At 42.7% G+C, this 16,249-nt stretch overlaps 1 protein-coding gene across 1 annotated transcript in view; it reads left to right on the top strand.

Annotated features, from left to right (window-relative positions):
* The first annotated feature begins 226 nt into the window (after positions 1–226).
* The window catches only part of dipk1c (divergent protein kinase domain 1C), a 36,728-nt gene continuing 20,705 nt past the window's right edge, over positions 227–16,249 (top strand). The window contains exon 1 of the mRNA XM_033018916.1: positions 227–1,311. Coding sequence (XP_032874807.1) covers positions 1,126–1,311 — 186 coding nt within the window. The 5' untranslated portion in view covers positions 227–1,125. The remainder of the gene's footprint in view (positions 1,312–16,249) is intronic.

Raw genomic sequence — 16,249 nt, 5'->3', positions numbered from 1 at the left:
GCGTTGCAGAGGGCAATTTCAAAACGTAGTGGGAGTCTTGCACGGATTTTGTTTTGTTGTTTTAAAATAATATATGATTAAAGTTTGTATTTGAAAATAAAGAGCAGGAAGGGAGTGAAAGGCATAAACAACCATCTCAGTTGAGCCAGTAATGGGGCGGAAAAGTAAAGCGCACACACACAGCAACTGGCCTAGAGCGGGGTTGGGAAATGAGCGGAAAGAATTGCCTGCGGTGATGTGGTGGGAACAGCCACGGTGCGAAGCCGGCAACGTTTGCACCGGGGAATTAAGGAATGCATCCGGAAAAGAAAATCAACATTAAAGTTTATGACTTTTGAGCCGAACTTGGCGCAACGGTACAGAGGGATATTAGCCTGCTCCGCTGTCTGTAACGTGGCACCAAGTCAAAAGTGGCCACAATCCTTGGCAGCAGGGAATCAGGCGTGCCGCAGTAGATCGGAAATATACCATCATTTGTTTCAGATGCAGCTGAATTTTATTTCCCCCAAGTTATTTCTGTTTCGCCACTAAACCGCACACAATTCTGCACACGCCCAATTATTTCCCAAGCAACGTGTTGCCCCGCCGCCGTGTTGCAATGTTAATTAGTCGAGTTCGTGCCCTTTCATTTTTTTCGCCTTGTAACCAAAGGTTAGACGCGGAGTGGCGAGCAGCCCTGGGCCATCTGAAGCCGACTGTTGCGGCTCTCAGCGAGCGACACCTGGGCACTGGAGGAGAAATGCGGAAGTCCGTGGTTTAAATAGCGAGAACCGCCGTCAAAAAAAACACCCCGGAATAAACCTAGCCTTTGTTTTGGGTTTATTTTGTATCCGCGCATCTGGTAACAGAAGTATTCTCAGGGGAGGGGCAGACTGAACTGTCAGACGCGCTTGTGTGTGTGTGAGTGTGTGTGAGTGCGTGGGGTTTGGCAGACCATGGGGATTTCTTCCTGCTTTATGTTGCTGCATCACAGCCGAGACCTGGGCTCGGACGCGAGTCTCTGTGGCTGAAGCTGCTCTCAAGGAGATGTCGGGACCATCGGCAGAGCGAGCCAGAGATTCGGCTTTGATTGTCCCACTTGTTCGGTTCAGAAGACTGGAGGTTGAGAAGTGACTCCAGGCAGCGATGTCAGGCTTAGCAAGTGTGTCTTGTCGGCACTTTAGACCGAAGAGCGTGAGGAAACCTGCGCTGCTCTGTGTCCTCCTGTGGGTCGCCTGCTGGTTTCTTGTAAACATATCAACCTTCATACACAGGAATATCTTTGCGGAGTATTGTACTGACCAGAAAAGTAAAGGAATTCTCGGTAGACTGGTAAGAAATTTTACAACATTTTACCGTGATTTACAAAATACGACTGCTCAGAAACTACTGACTGATGCGGCAGAAAGAGCACTTTCGTCGCGATTTATATTGAAGAACTAACTTTTCAATCAGTCTGAAGAAGGGTTTCGGCCCGAAACGTTGCCTATTTCCTTCGCTCAATAGATGCTGCTGCACCCGCTGAGTTTCTCCAGCATTTTTGTGTATCTTAAGCTTTATTTCAAGGAAGGAACTTGCTGGTTTAAACCGAAGGTACACACACAATGCTGGAGTAACTCAGCGGGACAGGCAACATCTCTGGGTGACGTTTCGGGTTGAGACCCTTATTCAGACCCTTCTTAGTCTCGATCCGAAACGTCACCATTCCTTTTCTCCAGAGGTGCTGCCTGTCCCACTGAGGTACTCCAGCATTTTGTGTCTATCTTTATTTCAAGGTAGTTTTTTTATACTGGTTCTCCCACAAAAAAAGCTTGCTAACATTTAGCAAGGTTTAGACCTATTCGGAAATCTTTTTTTCCTCGCATTTTATCCTGAATTTTATATATATATAAAGGGTTGTGGTTAAAGGGATCAGGGGGTATGGAGAGAAGGCAGGTACAGGATACTGAGTTGGATGATCAGCCATGATCATATTGAATGGCGGTGCAGGCTCGAAGGGCCGAAGGGCCTACTCCTGCACCTATTTTCTATGTTTCATTTGCTTTCTCTGAGAGTGAGCTTCATTATTATTATTCCAAATGATGTAACGCTTTTCCAGTTAGAATGACACTCAGTTAAATCGATCAACATCTCGTTACACCGTCAGGTCCTAATGCATACAAACAGCTCGATTTCATTATCATTCACAATCTTTTCCCAATATATATATATTTCATTATCATTCACAATCTTTTCCCAATATATATATATTGGGAAAAGATTGTGAATGATAATGAAATCGAGCTGTTTGTATGCATTAGGACCTGACGGTGTAACGAGATGTTGATCGATTAACTGAATGTCATTCTAACTGGAAAAGCGTTACATCATTTGGAATAATATTAATGAAGCTCACTCTCAGAGAAAGCAAATGAAACATAGAAACATAGAAAATAGGTGCAGGAGTAGGCCCTTCGGCCCTTCGAGCCTGCACCGCCATTCAATATGATCATGGCTGATCATCCAACTCAGTATCCCGTACCTGCCTTCTCTCCATACCCCCTGATCCCTTTAACCACAAGGGCCACATCTAACTCCCTCTTAAATATAGCCAATGAACTGGCCTCAACTACCTTCTGTGGCAGAGAGTTCCACAGATTCACCACTCTCTGGGTGACATTTTTTTTTCTCATCTCGGTTCTAAAAGATTTCCCCCTTATCCTTAAACTGTGACACCTTGTTCTGGACTTCCCCAACATCGGAAACAATCTTCCTGCATCTAGCCTGTCCAACCCCTTAAGAATTTTGTAAGTTTCTATAAGATCCCCCCTCAATCTTCTAAATTCTAGCGAGTACAAGCCGAATCTATCCAGTCTTTCTTCATATGAAAGTCCTGACATCCCAGGGATCAGTCTGGTGAACCTTCTCTGTACTCCCTCTATGGCAAGAATGTCTTTCCTCAGATTAGGAGACCAAAACTGTACGCAATACTCCAGGTGTGGTCTCACCAAGACCCTGTACAACTGCAGTAGAACCTCCCTGCTCCTATACTCAAATCAAATAGCAAATTATTCAAATATTTTTGATGATTCCGATTGGAAGTGAGAGATTGTTTTGTATAATTGATGTGAGTGAATGTGATCAAAATAATTCCATACCTTTAAGAAATTGGTGCATTTTATTGAATCTTGCCTATAAACAACTCATGGTGCGGACGACTTAAAAGTATTGCAAAGAAAAGCAGACTTTAGATGTGTATTTCTGGCACCCAGCACTGTTTTAAGTGGATTGACAGCTAACAATGGCATGTTTCCTTCATCAACGTTACTTTTTTCATATATTTCATTCATTTGTTCTCGATCACTCCGTTTACATCCCTCGTTTCCCTTTCCACTAACCCCCCCCCCCCCCCCGGGCCCCCCGTCTGAGGACCCGAAACGTCACCCATTCCTTCTCTCCAGAGATGCTGCCCGTCCCGCTGAGTTCCTCCAGCATTTTGTGTCTATCTTCTGTTTAAACCAGCATCTGCAGTTCCGTTTTAAGCAGCCGTTTTAAGCAGCCTTGCTTTAAGCTGCTGCAAGCCCCCTCTGTCGAGATGACTCGCACCGGTGTGCATGGTTAATTATCACAGCCCGGGGGGAACAGGATTAGCACAATCATGCAACAATATCATCAATTGGTAGACAATCACCCTGGTACTAAATACGGTGAAGGGAGAAAACATTTTAAATGTTGGTTTGCTGCATGCCTAACAGTTGTATTCAAATCGAATAACATTTAGAACGGAGACGAGGTGTCGAATGGGATAGTGGAGGATGGAGTTAAAGGGAAAGGGTTTCTTAAATGTGTGAGCGTAGAGACAGAGGGGTGTAAAATGAGGGTAGAAGCAATAGGTAGCAAGGTGAAAAGTAAAAGTGGCAGGCAGACAAAACCAGGGCAAAAATCAAAAAGGGCCACTTTTCAACATAATTGTATAAGGGGTAAGAGTGTTGTAAAAACAAGCCTGAAGGCTTTGTGTCTCAATGCAAGAAGCATTCGTAATAAGGTGGATGAGTTGAATGTGCAGATAGCTATTAATGACTATGATATAGTTGGGATCACGGAGACATGGCTCCAGGGTGACCAAGGCTGGGAGCTGAACATCCAGGGATATTCAATATTCAGGAGGGATAGAGAGAAAGGAAAAGGAGGTGGGGTAGCGTTGCTGATTAGAGAGGAGATTAACGCAATGGAAAGGAAGGACATTAGTTTGGAGGATGTGGAATCGGTATGGGTAGAGCTGCGAAACACTAAGGGGCAGAAAACGCTGGTGGGTGTTGTGTACAGGCCACCTAACAGTAGAAGTGGAGTTGGAGATGGTATCAAACAGGAAATTAGAAATGCGTGCAACAAAGGCAAAACCGTTATAATGGGTGACTTCAATCTACATATAGATTGGGTGAATCAAATTGGCAGGGGTGCTGAGGAAAAGGATTTTTTGGAATGTATGCGGGATAGTTATCTAAATCAACATGTTGAGGAACCAACGAGAGAGCAGGCTATTTTAGGCTGGGTATTGAGTAATGAGGAAGGGTTAGTTAGCAGTCTTGTTGTACGTGCCCCCTTGGGCAAGAGTGACCATAATATGGTTGAGTTCTTCATTAGGATGGAGAGTGACATTGTTAATTCAGAAACAATGGTTCTGAACTTAAAGAAAGGTAACTTTGAGGGTATGAGACGTGAATTGGCCAAGATTGACTGGCAATTAATTCGGTGGATATGCAATGGAAGACATTTAAAGACTGCATGGATGAACTACAAAAATTGTTCATCCCAGTTTGACAAAAGAATAAATCAGGGAAGGTAGTACATCCGTGGATAACAAGGGAAATCAGGGATAGTATCAAAGCGAAGGATGATGCGTACAAATTAGCCAGAAAAAGCAGCATACCGGAGGACTGGGAGAAATTCAGAGACCAGCAGAGGAGGACAAAGGGCTTAATTAGGAAAGGAAAAATAGATTATGAAAGAAAACTGGCAGGGAACATAAAAACTGACTGCAAAAGTTTTTATAGATATGTGAAAAGAAAGAGATTAGTTAAAACAAATGTAGGTCCCTTGCAATCAGAAACAGGTGAGTTGATCATGGGGAACAAGGATATGGTGGACCAATTGAATAACTACTTTGGTTCCGTCTTCACTAAGGAAGACATAAATAATCTGCCGGAAATAGCAGGGGACCGTGGGTCAAAGGAGTTGGAGGAATTGAGTGAAATCCAGGTTAGCCGGGAAGTGGTGTTGGGTAAATTGAATGGATTAAAGGCCGATAAATCCCCAGGGCCAGATAGGCTGCATCCCAGAGTACTTAAGGAAGTAGCTCCAGAAATAGTGGATGCATTAGTAATAATCTTTCAAAACTCTTTAGATTCTGGAGTAGTTCCTGAGGATTGGCGGGTAGCAAACGTAACCCCACTTTTTAAGAAGGGAGGGAGAGTCAACATGGATTTGTGCCTGGAAGGTCATGTTTGACTAATCTTCTTGAATTTTTTGAAGAGGTTACTAGGGAAATTGACGAGGGTAAAGCAGTGGATGTTGTCTATATGGATTTAGTAAGGCCTTTGACAAGGTTCCTCATGGAAGGTTGGTTAAGAAGGTTAAACTGTTGGGTATAAATGCAGGAATAGCAAGATGGATTCAGCAGTGGCTGAATGGGAGAAGCCAGAGGGTAATGGTGGATGGCTGTTTGTCGGGTTGGAGGCAGGTGACTAGTGGGGTGCCTCAGGGATCTGTGTTGGGTCCTTTGTTGTTTGTCATGTACATCAATGATCTGGATGAAGTGGTGGTAAATTGGATTAGTAAGTATGCAGATGATACCAAGATAGGGGGCGTTGTGGATAATGAAGAGGATTTCCAAAGTCTACTGAGTGATTTAGGCCATTTGGAAAAATGGGCTGAAAGATGGCAGATGGAGTTTAATGCTGATAAATGTGAGGCGATACACCTTGGCAGGACAAATCAAAATAGGACGTACATGATAAATGGTAGGGAATTGAAGAATACAGTTGAACAGAGGGATCTGGGAATAACCGTGCATAGTTCCTTGAAGGTGGAATCTCATATAGATAGGGTGGTAAAGAAAGCTTTTGGTATGCTAGCCTTTATAAATCAGAGCATTGAGTATAGAAGCTGGGATGTAATGTTAAAATTGTACAAGGCATTGGTGAGACCAAATCTGGAGTATGGTGTACAATTTAGGTCGCCCAATTATAGGAAGGATGTCAACAAAATAGAGACAGTACAGAGGAGATTTACTAGAATGTTGCCTGGGTTTCAACAACTAAGTTACAGAGATAGGTTGAATAAGTTAGGTCTTTATTCTCTGGAGCGCAGAAGGTTAAGGGGGGACTTGATAGAGGTCTTTAAAATGATGAGAGGGATAGACAGAGTTGATGTGATCAAGCTTTTCCCTTTGAGAATAGGGAAGATTCAAACAAGAGGACATGACTTCAGAATTAAGGGACAGAAGTTTAGGGGTAACATGAGGGGGAACTTCTTTACTCAGAGAGTGGTAGCGGTGTGGAATGAGCTTCCAGTGGAAGTGGTGGCGGCAGGTTCGTTGGTATCATTTAAGAATAAATTGGATAGGCATATGGATGAGAATGGAATGGAGGGTTATGGTATGAGTGCAGGCAGGTGGGACTAAGGGAAAAAAAATTGTTCGACACGGACTTGTGGGGCCGAGATGGCCTGTTTCCGTGCTGTAATTGTTATATGGTAATATGGTTATATGGAGAGAGAAAACGGGGAATTACAGACCAGTTAGTCTAACATCGGTAATGGGGAAACTACTAGAGTCAGTTATTAAAGATGGGATAGCAGCACATTTGGAAAGTGGTGAAATCATTGGACAAAGTCAGCATGGATTTACAAAAGGTAAATCATGTCTGACGAATCTTATAGAATTTTTCGAGGATGTAACTAGTAGCGTGGATAGGGGAGAACCAGTGGATGTGGTGTATCTGGAATTCCAGAAGGCTTTCGACAAGGTCCCACATAAGAGATTAGTACACAAACTTAAAGCACACGGAATTGGGGGTTCAGTATTGATGTGGATAGAGAACTGGCTGGCAAACAGGAAGCAAAGAGTAGGAGTAAACGGGTCCTTTTCACAATGACAGGCAGTGACTAGTGGGGTACCACAAGGCTCAGTGCTGGGACCCCAGCTATTTACAATATATATTAATGATCTGGATGAGGGAATTGAAGGCAATATCTCCAAGTTTGCGGATGACACTAAGCTGGGGGGCAGTGTTAGCTGTGAGGAGGATGCTAGGAGACTGCAAGGTGACTTGGATAGGCTGGGTGAGTGGGCAAATGTTTGGCAGATGCAGTATAATGTGGATAAATGTGAGGTTATCCACTTTGGTGGCAAAAACAGGAAAGCAGACTATTATCTAAATGGTGGCCGAATAGGAAAAGGGGAGATGCAACGAGACCTGGGTGTCATGGTACACCAGTCATTGAAAGTGGGCATGCAGGTGCAGCAGGCAGTGAAGAAAGCGAATGGTATGTTAGCTTTCATAGCAAAAGGATTTGAGTATAGGAGCAGGGAGGTTCTACTGCAGTTGTACAGGGTCTTGGTGAGACCACACCTGGAGTATTGCGTACAGTTTTGGTCTCCAAATCTGAGGAAGGACATTATTGCCCTAGAGGGAGTGCAGAGAAGGTTCACCAGACTGATTCCTGGGATGTCAGGACTGTCTTATGAAGAAAGACTGGATAGACTTGGTTTATACTCTCTAGAATTTAGGAGGTTGAGAGGGGATCTTATAGAAACTTATAAAATTCTTAAGGGGTTGGACAGGCTAGATGCAGGAAGATTGCTCCCGATGTTGGGGAAGTCCAGGACAAGGGGTCACAGCTTAAGGATAAGGGGGAAATCCTTTAAAACCGAGATGAGAAGAACTTTTTTCACACAGAGAGTGGTGAATCTCTGGAACTCTCTGCCACAGAGGGTAGTCGAGGCCAGTTCATTGGCTATATTTAAGAGGGAGTTAGATGTGGCCCTTGTTGCTAAGGGAATCAGAGGGTATGGAGAGAAGGCAGGTACGGGATACTGAGTTGGATGATCAGCCATGATCATATTGAATGGCGGTGCAGGCTCGAATGGCCTACTCCTGCACCTAATTTCTATGTTTCTATGTTTCTATGTTTTTCTCACAGAGAGTTGTGAGTATGTGGAATTTTCTGCCTCAGAGGGCAGTGGAGGCAGGTTCTCTGGATGCTTTCAAGAGAGAGCTAGATAGGGCTCTTAAAATAGCAGAGTCAGGGGATATGGGAAGAAGGCAGGAACGGGGTACTGATTGGGGATGATCAGCCATGATCACATTGAATGGCAGTGCTGGCTCGAAGGGCCAAATGGCCTGCTCCTGCACCTATTGTCTATTGTCTAATTCAGAATCTCCGGTTGTCTGCAACTTTAAAAGAGAATCGACAAAAATCACGTGCACCTTGTACCTTCCGAAGAGTCCACCAGGGACGTGTAAAGCGAATATAGGACTTTTTTTTCCTTCACTTAGTGTGCATACATTTTTTTGAGTTTAGACGGAGCATTTGGCAAAAGCTAGCATTTATTATCCCGAGACGTATTTTGTTAGGCCTTATTTACCATTTTTCTTATGAAGGGTCATAAATACAAAATTGTTTTTCTATTCCCCTTAACTTTAAATTTATTAGCACGTGCGGCAGTATTAAATATTAAAATATAATTATTTTATTATTTTTCTTATTGGCCGCAAATAACCATATAATATAACCATATAACAATTACAGCACGGAAACAGGCCATCTCGGCCCTACAAGCCCGTGCCGAACAACTTGTTTCCCTTAGTCCCACCTGCCTGCACTCATACCATAACCCTCCATTCCCTTCTCATCCATATGCCTATCCAATTTATTTTAAAATGATACCAACGAACCTGCCGCCACCACTTTCACTGGAAGCTCATTCCACACCGCTACCACTCTCTGAGTAAAGAAGTTCCCCCTCATGTTACCCCTAAACTTCTGTCCCTTAATTCTGAAGTCATGTCCTCTTGTTTGAATCTTCCCTATTCTCAAAGGGAAAAGTTTGATCACATCAACTCTGTCTATCCCTCTCATCATTTTAATGGAATCACAATTTATCATTATCGACGGATGTCACAATAATATAAATATTTGAAATGCACACTTATTCAAAACTCTTCATCCAAGCCAGGTCACTAATTGTTTAAGAAGGAACTGCAGATGCTGGAAAATCGAAGGTAGACAAAAGTGCTGGAGAAACTCAGCGGGTGCAGCAGCATCTATGGAGCGAAGGAAATAGGCAACGTTTCGGCACGAAACGTTGCCTATTTCCTTTGCTCCATAGATGCTGCTGCACCCACTGAGTTTCTCCAGCACTTTTGTCCACCAGGTCACTAATTGTCCCGTTGATCCTATATGCAAGTCAGAATCAGGAAACAAGAAAATGTTTGCGGAATATTTGCAGCTGATCGGGTGCATTTTAATATTGAAGATGAGTTGCACTAAATCTGAATTGAATAGGTAGTGGGGAGCAACGAGAAGCAGGAATCAATTACAGACTATCGGAGATATATGAAAACAGCCATCATCATTCAGCAAACACATACCAATAAAACGTCCAATGAGCAAGAAAATAGAAACCAATTAGATTGCTCGATGTACTTTAAGAAACAAATCCTAGCATCACTACGTTTTCCATTGCTGGGAGAAAAGTAATGTCTAGCGTATTAAACAGATATTAAAAACATACAGTTTTGAACTAATTAAATTTGTAATCAATCCTATTGGGATTCTGTTGGAGACATACATCTTTTAAATCATGGGTACATGCACCAATTAATTGATTACATTTTCAAGTTGTTGGTCCCCCAGCTGAATGAATAAACTGCACCAAATGTGTGGAAAGAAACCGCAGATGCTGGTTTATACTGAAGATGGAAACAGTGTGCTGGAATAACTCAGTGGGTCAGGCAGCATCTATGGAGAAAATGGATGCGTGACGTTACAGGTGGGGACCTTTTTCCCCAGAGATGCTGCTACCCATCATTTTTCTCCAGAGGCGCTGGCTGGTCCACTGAGTTGCTCCAGCACTTTGTGTCGATATTCGGTAGGAAGAAGAGGTCCCGACCCAAAACGTCACCCATCCTTTTTCTCCATTAATATGGATGTAAGAATGGATTTGAGGATGAATATTCTGCAATGACCGGCTACCTTGAGACTTGCAAGATGCTGCTCTCAAGATGCATAGGAAATGCTAGGATATTTGGGGGCATTGCATAAACAAATGCAGCAGAGACTGAGAGTTGGGATAGAAGGAATGTAGTTCTTTGACGAAGCAGGGTGGGAGTTGTGGGAGTTCTTGAGCTGGTGCTAAGTCAATGGTCTCTTGCCTATCCCTTGAAATGGAGATTGAAATGGAGATTGAAAAGTTAATGAAGGGAAGAGTCCTAGTTACAAAGGTAACATTTTCTATTTCAGGGTGAGGGCAGGAAATGGTACCAATACAGCAGAGACACAGTCTGTCCATTTCCCTCCACAGATGGTGCCTGACCTGCTGAGTTCCTCAAGCAATTTGTTCTTTGCTCAAGATGTTAGTCTCTTGTACCTCCTGTCATCAATATAGTTGAGAAAGAGGTGAGGGAAGATACACAAGCAGAATTGATGCAGGAATTGTTCCACATGTTCCAAATTTGGAGATATAGCTTGGATCTGTAGGTTCCTATAGCAACAACATTTATTTGGATGAAGTGAGTGGAGCCAAGTGAGAATTTGATCAATGGAAGAACAGATTCTACAATGTGTGGAAGTGTGTTTGCGGAGGGGAACTGATTGTCTTCTGTTCAAATGGAAGTGAAGGGTCATGGACTCCATAGCGAGGATGGGAGGGTTGAGACCAGGGTGATAGAAGCTGGACTACCAGCAAGTGTTCCGCACCACTCATCCAGAAACATGAACGAATCCCACCAGGAAGCAGAGGGAATGGAAATCGAAATTCAAGTATCTGATTCACTGATTCAGTGGTGGAAATCTATCATTCTTACTCAATCCAGCCTATGTATGACACCAACCCAGCAATATTTTTATCTCTTAATTGCCTCATCAGTTCATGGGTAATTACAGTGGCTTGCAAAAGTATTCATACCCCTTGAACTGTTCCACATTTTGTCACGTTACAACCACAAACGTAAATGTATTTTATTGGGATTTTATGTGATAGACCAACACAAAGTGGTGCATAATTGTGAAGTGGAAGGAAAATGATACATGATTTTCAAATTTTTTTACAAATAAAAAACTGAAAAGTGTGGCGTGCAAAAGTATTCAGTCCCCTTTACTCTGATACCCCTAAATAAAATCCAGTGCAACCAATTGCCTTCAGAAGTCACCTAATTAGTAAATAGAGTCCACTTGTGTGTAATCTAATCTCAGTATAAATACAGCTGTTCTGTGAAGGCCTCAGAGGTTTGTTAGAGAACATTAGTGAACAAACAGCATCATGAAGCCCAAGGAACACACCAGACAGGTCAGGGATAAAGTTGTGGAGAAGTTTAAAGCAGGGTTAGGTTATAAAAAATATCCCAAGCTTTGAACATCTCACGGAGCACTGTTCAATCCATCATCCGAAAATGGAAAGAGTATGGCACAACTGCAAACCTACCAAGACATGGCCGTCCACCTAAACTGACAGGCCGGGCAAGGAGAGCATTGATCAGAGAAGCAGCCAAGAGGCCCATGGTAACTCTGGAGGAGCTGCAGAGATCCATAGCTCAGGTGGGAGAATCTGTCCACAGGACAACTATTAGTCGTGCACTCCACAAATCGGGCCTTTATGGAAGAGTGGCAAGAAGAAAGCCATTGTTGAAAAAAATCCATAAGAAGTCCCGTTTGCAGTTTGCCACAAGCCATGTGGGGGACACAGCAAACATGTGGAGGAAGGTGCTCTGGTCAGATGAGACCAAAATTGAAGTTTTTGGCCTAAATGCAAAACGCTATGTGTGGCGGAAAACTAACACTGCACATCACCCTGAACACACCATCCCCACTGTGAAACACAGTGGTGGCAGCATCATGCTGTGGGGATGCTTTTCTTCAGCAGGGACAGGGAAGCTGGTCAGAGTTGATGGGAAGATGGATGGAGCCAAATACAGGGCAATCTTGGAAGAAAACCTGTTAGAGTCTGCAAAACACTTGAGACTGGGGCGGAGGTTCACCTTCCAGCAGGACAACGACCCTAAACATACAGCCAGAGCTACAATGGAATGGTTTAGATCAAAGTATATTCATGTGTTAGAATGGCCCAGTCAAAGTCCAGACCTAAATCCAATTGAGAATCTCTGGCAAGACTTGAAAATTGCTGTTCACAGACGCTCTCCATCCCATCTGACTGAGCTTGAGCTATTTTGCAAAGAAGAATGGGCAAAAATGTCAGTCTCTAGATGTGCAAAGCTGGTAGAGACATACCCCCAAAAGACTTGCAGCTGTAATTGCAGCGAAAGGTGGTTCTACAAAGTATTGACTCAGGGGGGCTGAATACTTTTGCACGCCACACTTTTCAGTTATTTATTTGTAAAAACATTTGAAAACCATGTATCATTTTCCTTCCACTTCACAATTATGCACCACTTTGTGTTGGTCTACCACATAAAATCCCAATAAAATACATTTACGTTTGTGGTTGTAACGTGACAAAATGTGGAAAAGTTCAAGGGGTATGAAAACTTTTGCAAGCCACTGTAGGTGTGGACAATGAATGCCAACATTGACAGCCATATATATGTACTGCAAAACAATAAATCAAAAACAAATTCAAAAGAGCGGCACAGAGGTAGAGTTGCAGCCTCACAGCACAAGAGACACGGGTTTGATCCTGGCTATGGGGGGTGCTGTCTGTGCGGAGTTTGTATGTTCTCCCTGTAACTGCATGGGTTTTCTCCGGATTCTCCGGTTTCCTCACACATTCCAAAGACATGCCGGGTTTTATGTTCGTTGGGATCTGTAAATTACCCCTAGTGTGTTGGATGTGAAAAGTAGGATAACATGGAAATAGTGTATGGGTCAATGGTCATCGTAACTAGGTGGGCTGAATGACCTGTTTCTACATGGTATCCCTCAAACTAATTATTTCAACTACAGATAGTTAGATATGAGTTTAAAGGTACAGATATTGTGAAAATCAAACTAAGGGGAGTTGGGGAGAAATAAATGAGTTGAAAAAGACTTTAAGAGACTTAAAAGACTTTATGTCTTAAAAGTCTTTAAAAGACTTAAGGCATATTGGGCAGTCTGCACCCTAGCGGCATAAACATTGAATTCTCCAATTTCCGGTAGTCCTTGCTGTCTCCTCCCCTTCTCAGCTCTCCCTCAGCCCTTGGGCTCCTCCTCTTCCTTTTTCCTTTCTTCTCCCCACCCTACATCAGTCTGAAGAAGGGTTTCGGCCCAAAACGTTGCCTATTTCCTTCGCTCCATAGATGCTGCTGCACCCGCTGAGTTTCTCCAGCACTTTTGTCTACCTTCGAGTTGAAAAAGTCTGTTGTTCTACACCCAAGAAACACCCTGTAGTTCTATGCTTTTTATGATTTATGGTTCATCTTAATTCATTTCATTGCTATCCCTATAATCTACTCACAGGTAATCATAAGCTTGTAATTAGATTTACTAAGGGAGTTGCCCATTATCTATCACTCCTTCATATGTGAAGAGATATTTGACTAGCAGCCTGCATTTCTAAAGTAAATGGGAGGATGTAATGACTACACTTAAAAGTGTGAGGAGATTACTAGTAGTATTGGTTTGGAGTTCCGCTGCCTCTTCAGTATCAGAAGCAATTTGGGATAGATAATACGCATTAGGATTGCCAATAGCATACACATCTGTGAATGAATAAATAATACAAGTGCTTTATATTTTAGTTTGCAGTTGCTCAGCGTCCAACTAAAACTTCTTCCCTGCAAAGTCTCACTAATCCCGTAACTTTTACTGATTCTCCTTTGTGGAATTCCGTATGCTTCCAAAATACATTCTGAGCAGTTAAAATGAATGTAACACACAGCGGCAATAACAGCATTTTAAAGAAGCAATGTGGAGAAACAAGGAATAAGGTCACCTATCCATGATCTCCAGAGATGCTGCCTGACCTGTCGAGTTACTCCAGGACTTCTTGTCTTCTTTCAAAATAATAAACATGTTGCCCATTCCATGGGATCAGTACTGCCTGTGGAACTGACAGACAAAGTGAATAAGATGGAATTGGGAAAATGTAGGGACTTAATGAGACACAGCTACAGAGGCATCCTGTGCCTTTTGATCATTATACTAGTGACAAACAACCAGGACATTACAGAAAAGCAACATCGCGAAAGATTTTATAGAAGTTCGAAAGCAATTGTTGATGTCTACCCAAGGGAAGATCATTGCAGGCAGTTTACACATCACTGTTGCTTCAAATATTCATGCCTCCACCATGTTCTTCTAAGATCATGGGAAGAAGGTGGGTTAATGGGGTTGAGAGGGGGAGATAGATCAGCCAGGATTGAATGGCAGAGTAGACTTGATAGGCTGAATGCCCTAATTCTGCTCCGATGACATGAACTTTTTAACTCAGTTTCAACAGCAGACCAAGCAGTGGGCTACATGGTTATTTTGACAGAAGCAAAATAGAATCCATGAGATTCTTGCATTTAGTTTGGGAAGTGAAAAAGATGGTGATATGAGTTGGCATAGCATTGGTCAATTATCATGACAACTGGCCAAAAATATCTTAAAAGGTATTTCTCTAAATATAAAAGTTGTTAGTCATTATGCAATTGTGTATGGCTGGTGTCTCCTGTGACAATTTGCGATGCAATGGTGCAGTATTGCAATGGGAGAGATTGAGACAATTGTTGGAGGGATGGCACAGCTTTTGCTTGATACCAGTCTGTGCTGAGAGTGATCTGTTGAGGATTTATTGTCCAAGACCATGGCTTGAATGATATTATTGTGAGCAAGAGAACCACTCACACTGTCTCTTATTCTTAGAATAAAGGGGAGGTCATTTAAGACTGAGGTGAGAAAAAACTTTTTCACCCAGAGAGTTGTGAATTTATGGAATTCCCTGCCACAGAGGGCAGTGGAGGCCAAATCACTGGATGGATTTAAGAGAGCGTTAGATAGAGCTCTAGGGACTAGTGGAGTCAAGGGATATGGGGAGAAGGCAGGCACGGGTTATTGATAGGGGATGATCAGCCATGATCACAATGAATGGTGGTGCTGGCTCGAAGGGCCGAATGGCCTTCTCCTGCACCTATTTTCTATGTTTCTATGTTTCTCTGTCCATTCTCAGCTCAGACAGAAATGCATTTGATTGATATTTTACCACAAGGAAGGAGAGTTGTGATTCAACCAGCACAGTCCATTCATTTCTCTCCACTTTTACAAAGCACGGTATTTTTATATACATTTAGCGATAAGGTGAACCATTTTAACCAATATAGAGACTTTCACAAGTTCACATGTCCACAAGTTATAGTAGAATTAGGCAATTCAGCCCATCGAGTCTACTCCACCATTCAATCATGGCTGATCTCTGCCTCCAAATACCATTTCCTTGTCTTCTCCCCATAACCCTTGACACCCGTTCTAAGATGAGATGGTGCATCATCTGACATCACCTTCACTGCATGATCATCTTGTCCTTGTAGACCCCTACCTTTTGATTGGAGTCTGGTTGTCCCATGCTTAATCTATCCACTAGTCCAGTTGAGATATTGGTTTAGTTTAGATTAGCTTGGCAACTTGGGGGATAGTTCTTGGGGCACTGGGGATGTCCTGGTACCTTTTATCTAGTACTCTGTTTGGCAGAGTTATTTGGTGGAGTATAAATACAGCCGACATACACGATACTTTATAATAAAATATGTAAAATATTGCTTCAGGCTATGCTGCTGTGCCATCAGCGACCACTTTGCCATCATGCAACAGATGCTTGATGAAGACAGATTTCAGGGGGCAGCCAAATTCAAGAATAATGCTCACAAAATGCAGTACTTAGGGAATAAACAACTGAAATTAGCCTTCTCTTTCAACGTTTTCAGAAACTATACATTATTTTAATTGGTTCTTTCTTTTTATCTCAGCATGCACCGTAACAGCAAAGATAATCATCTTGAGAGTAAACACTTCCTATCCAATTTATTTCCATAAGAATCAACTGCAGCAGTATTACTTGTTTTTATGCAGTGCCACACTCACTGGAAATAGTGCACAT

This window comes from Amblyraja radiata, chromosome 4 (assembly GCF_010909765.2).
Source record: "Amblyraja radiata isolate CabotCenter1 chromosome 4, sAmbRad1.1.pri, whole genome shotgun sequence".
Classification (NCBI taxonomy): domain Eukaryota; kingdom Metazoa; phylum Chordata; class Chondrichthyes; order Rajiformes; family Rajidae; genus Amblyraja; species Amblyraja radiata.
The sequence above is the reverse complement of the archived record's forward strand: the minus strand, read 5'-3'. Positions and strand labels throughout refer to the sequence as shown.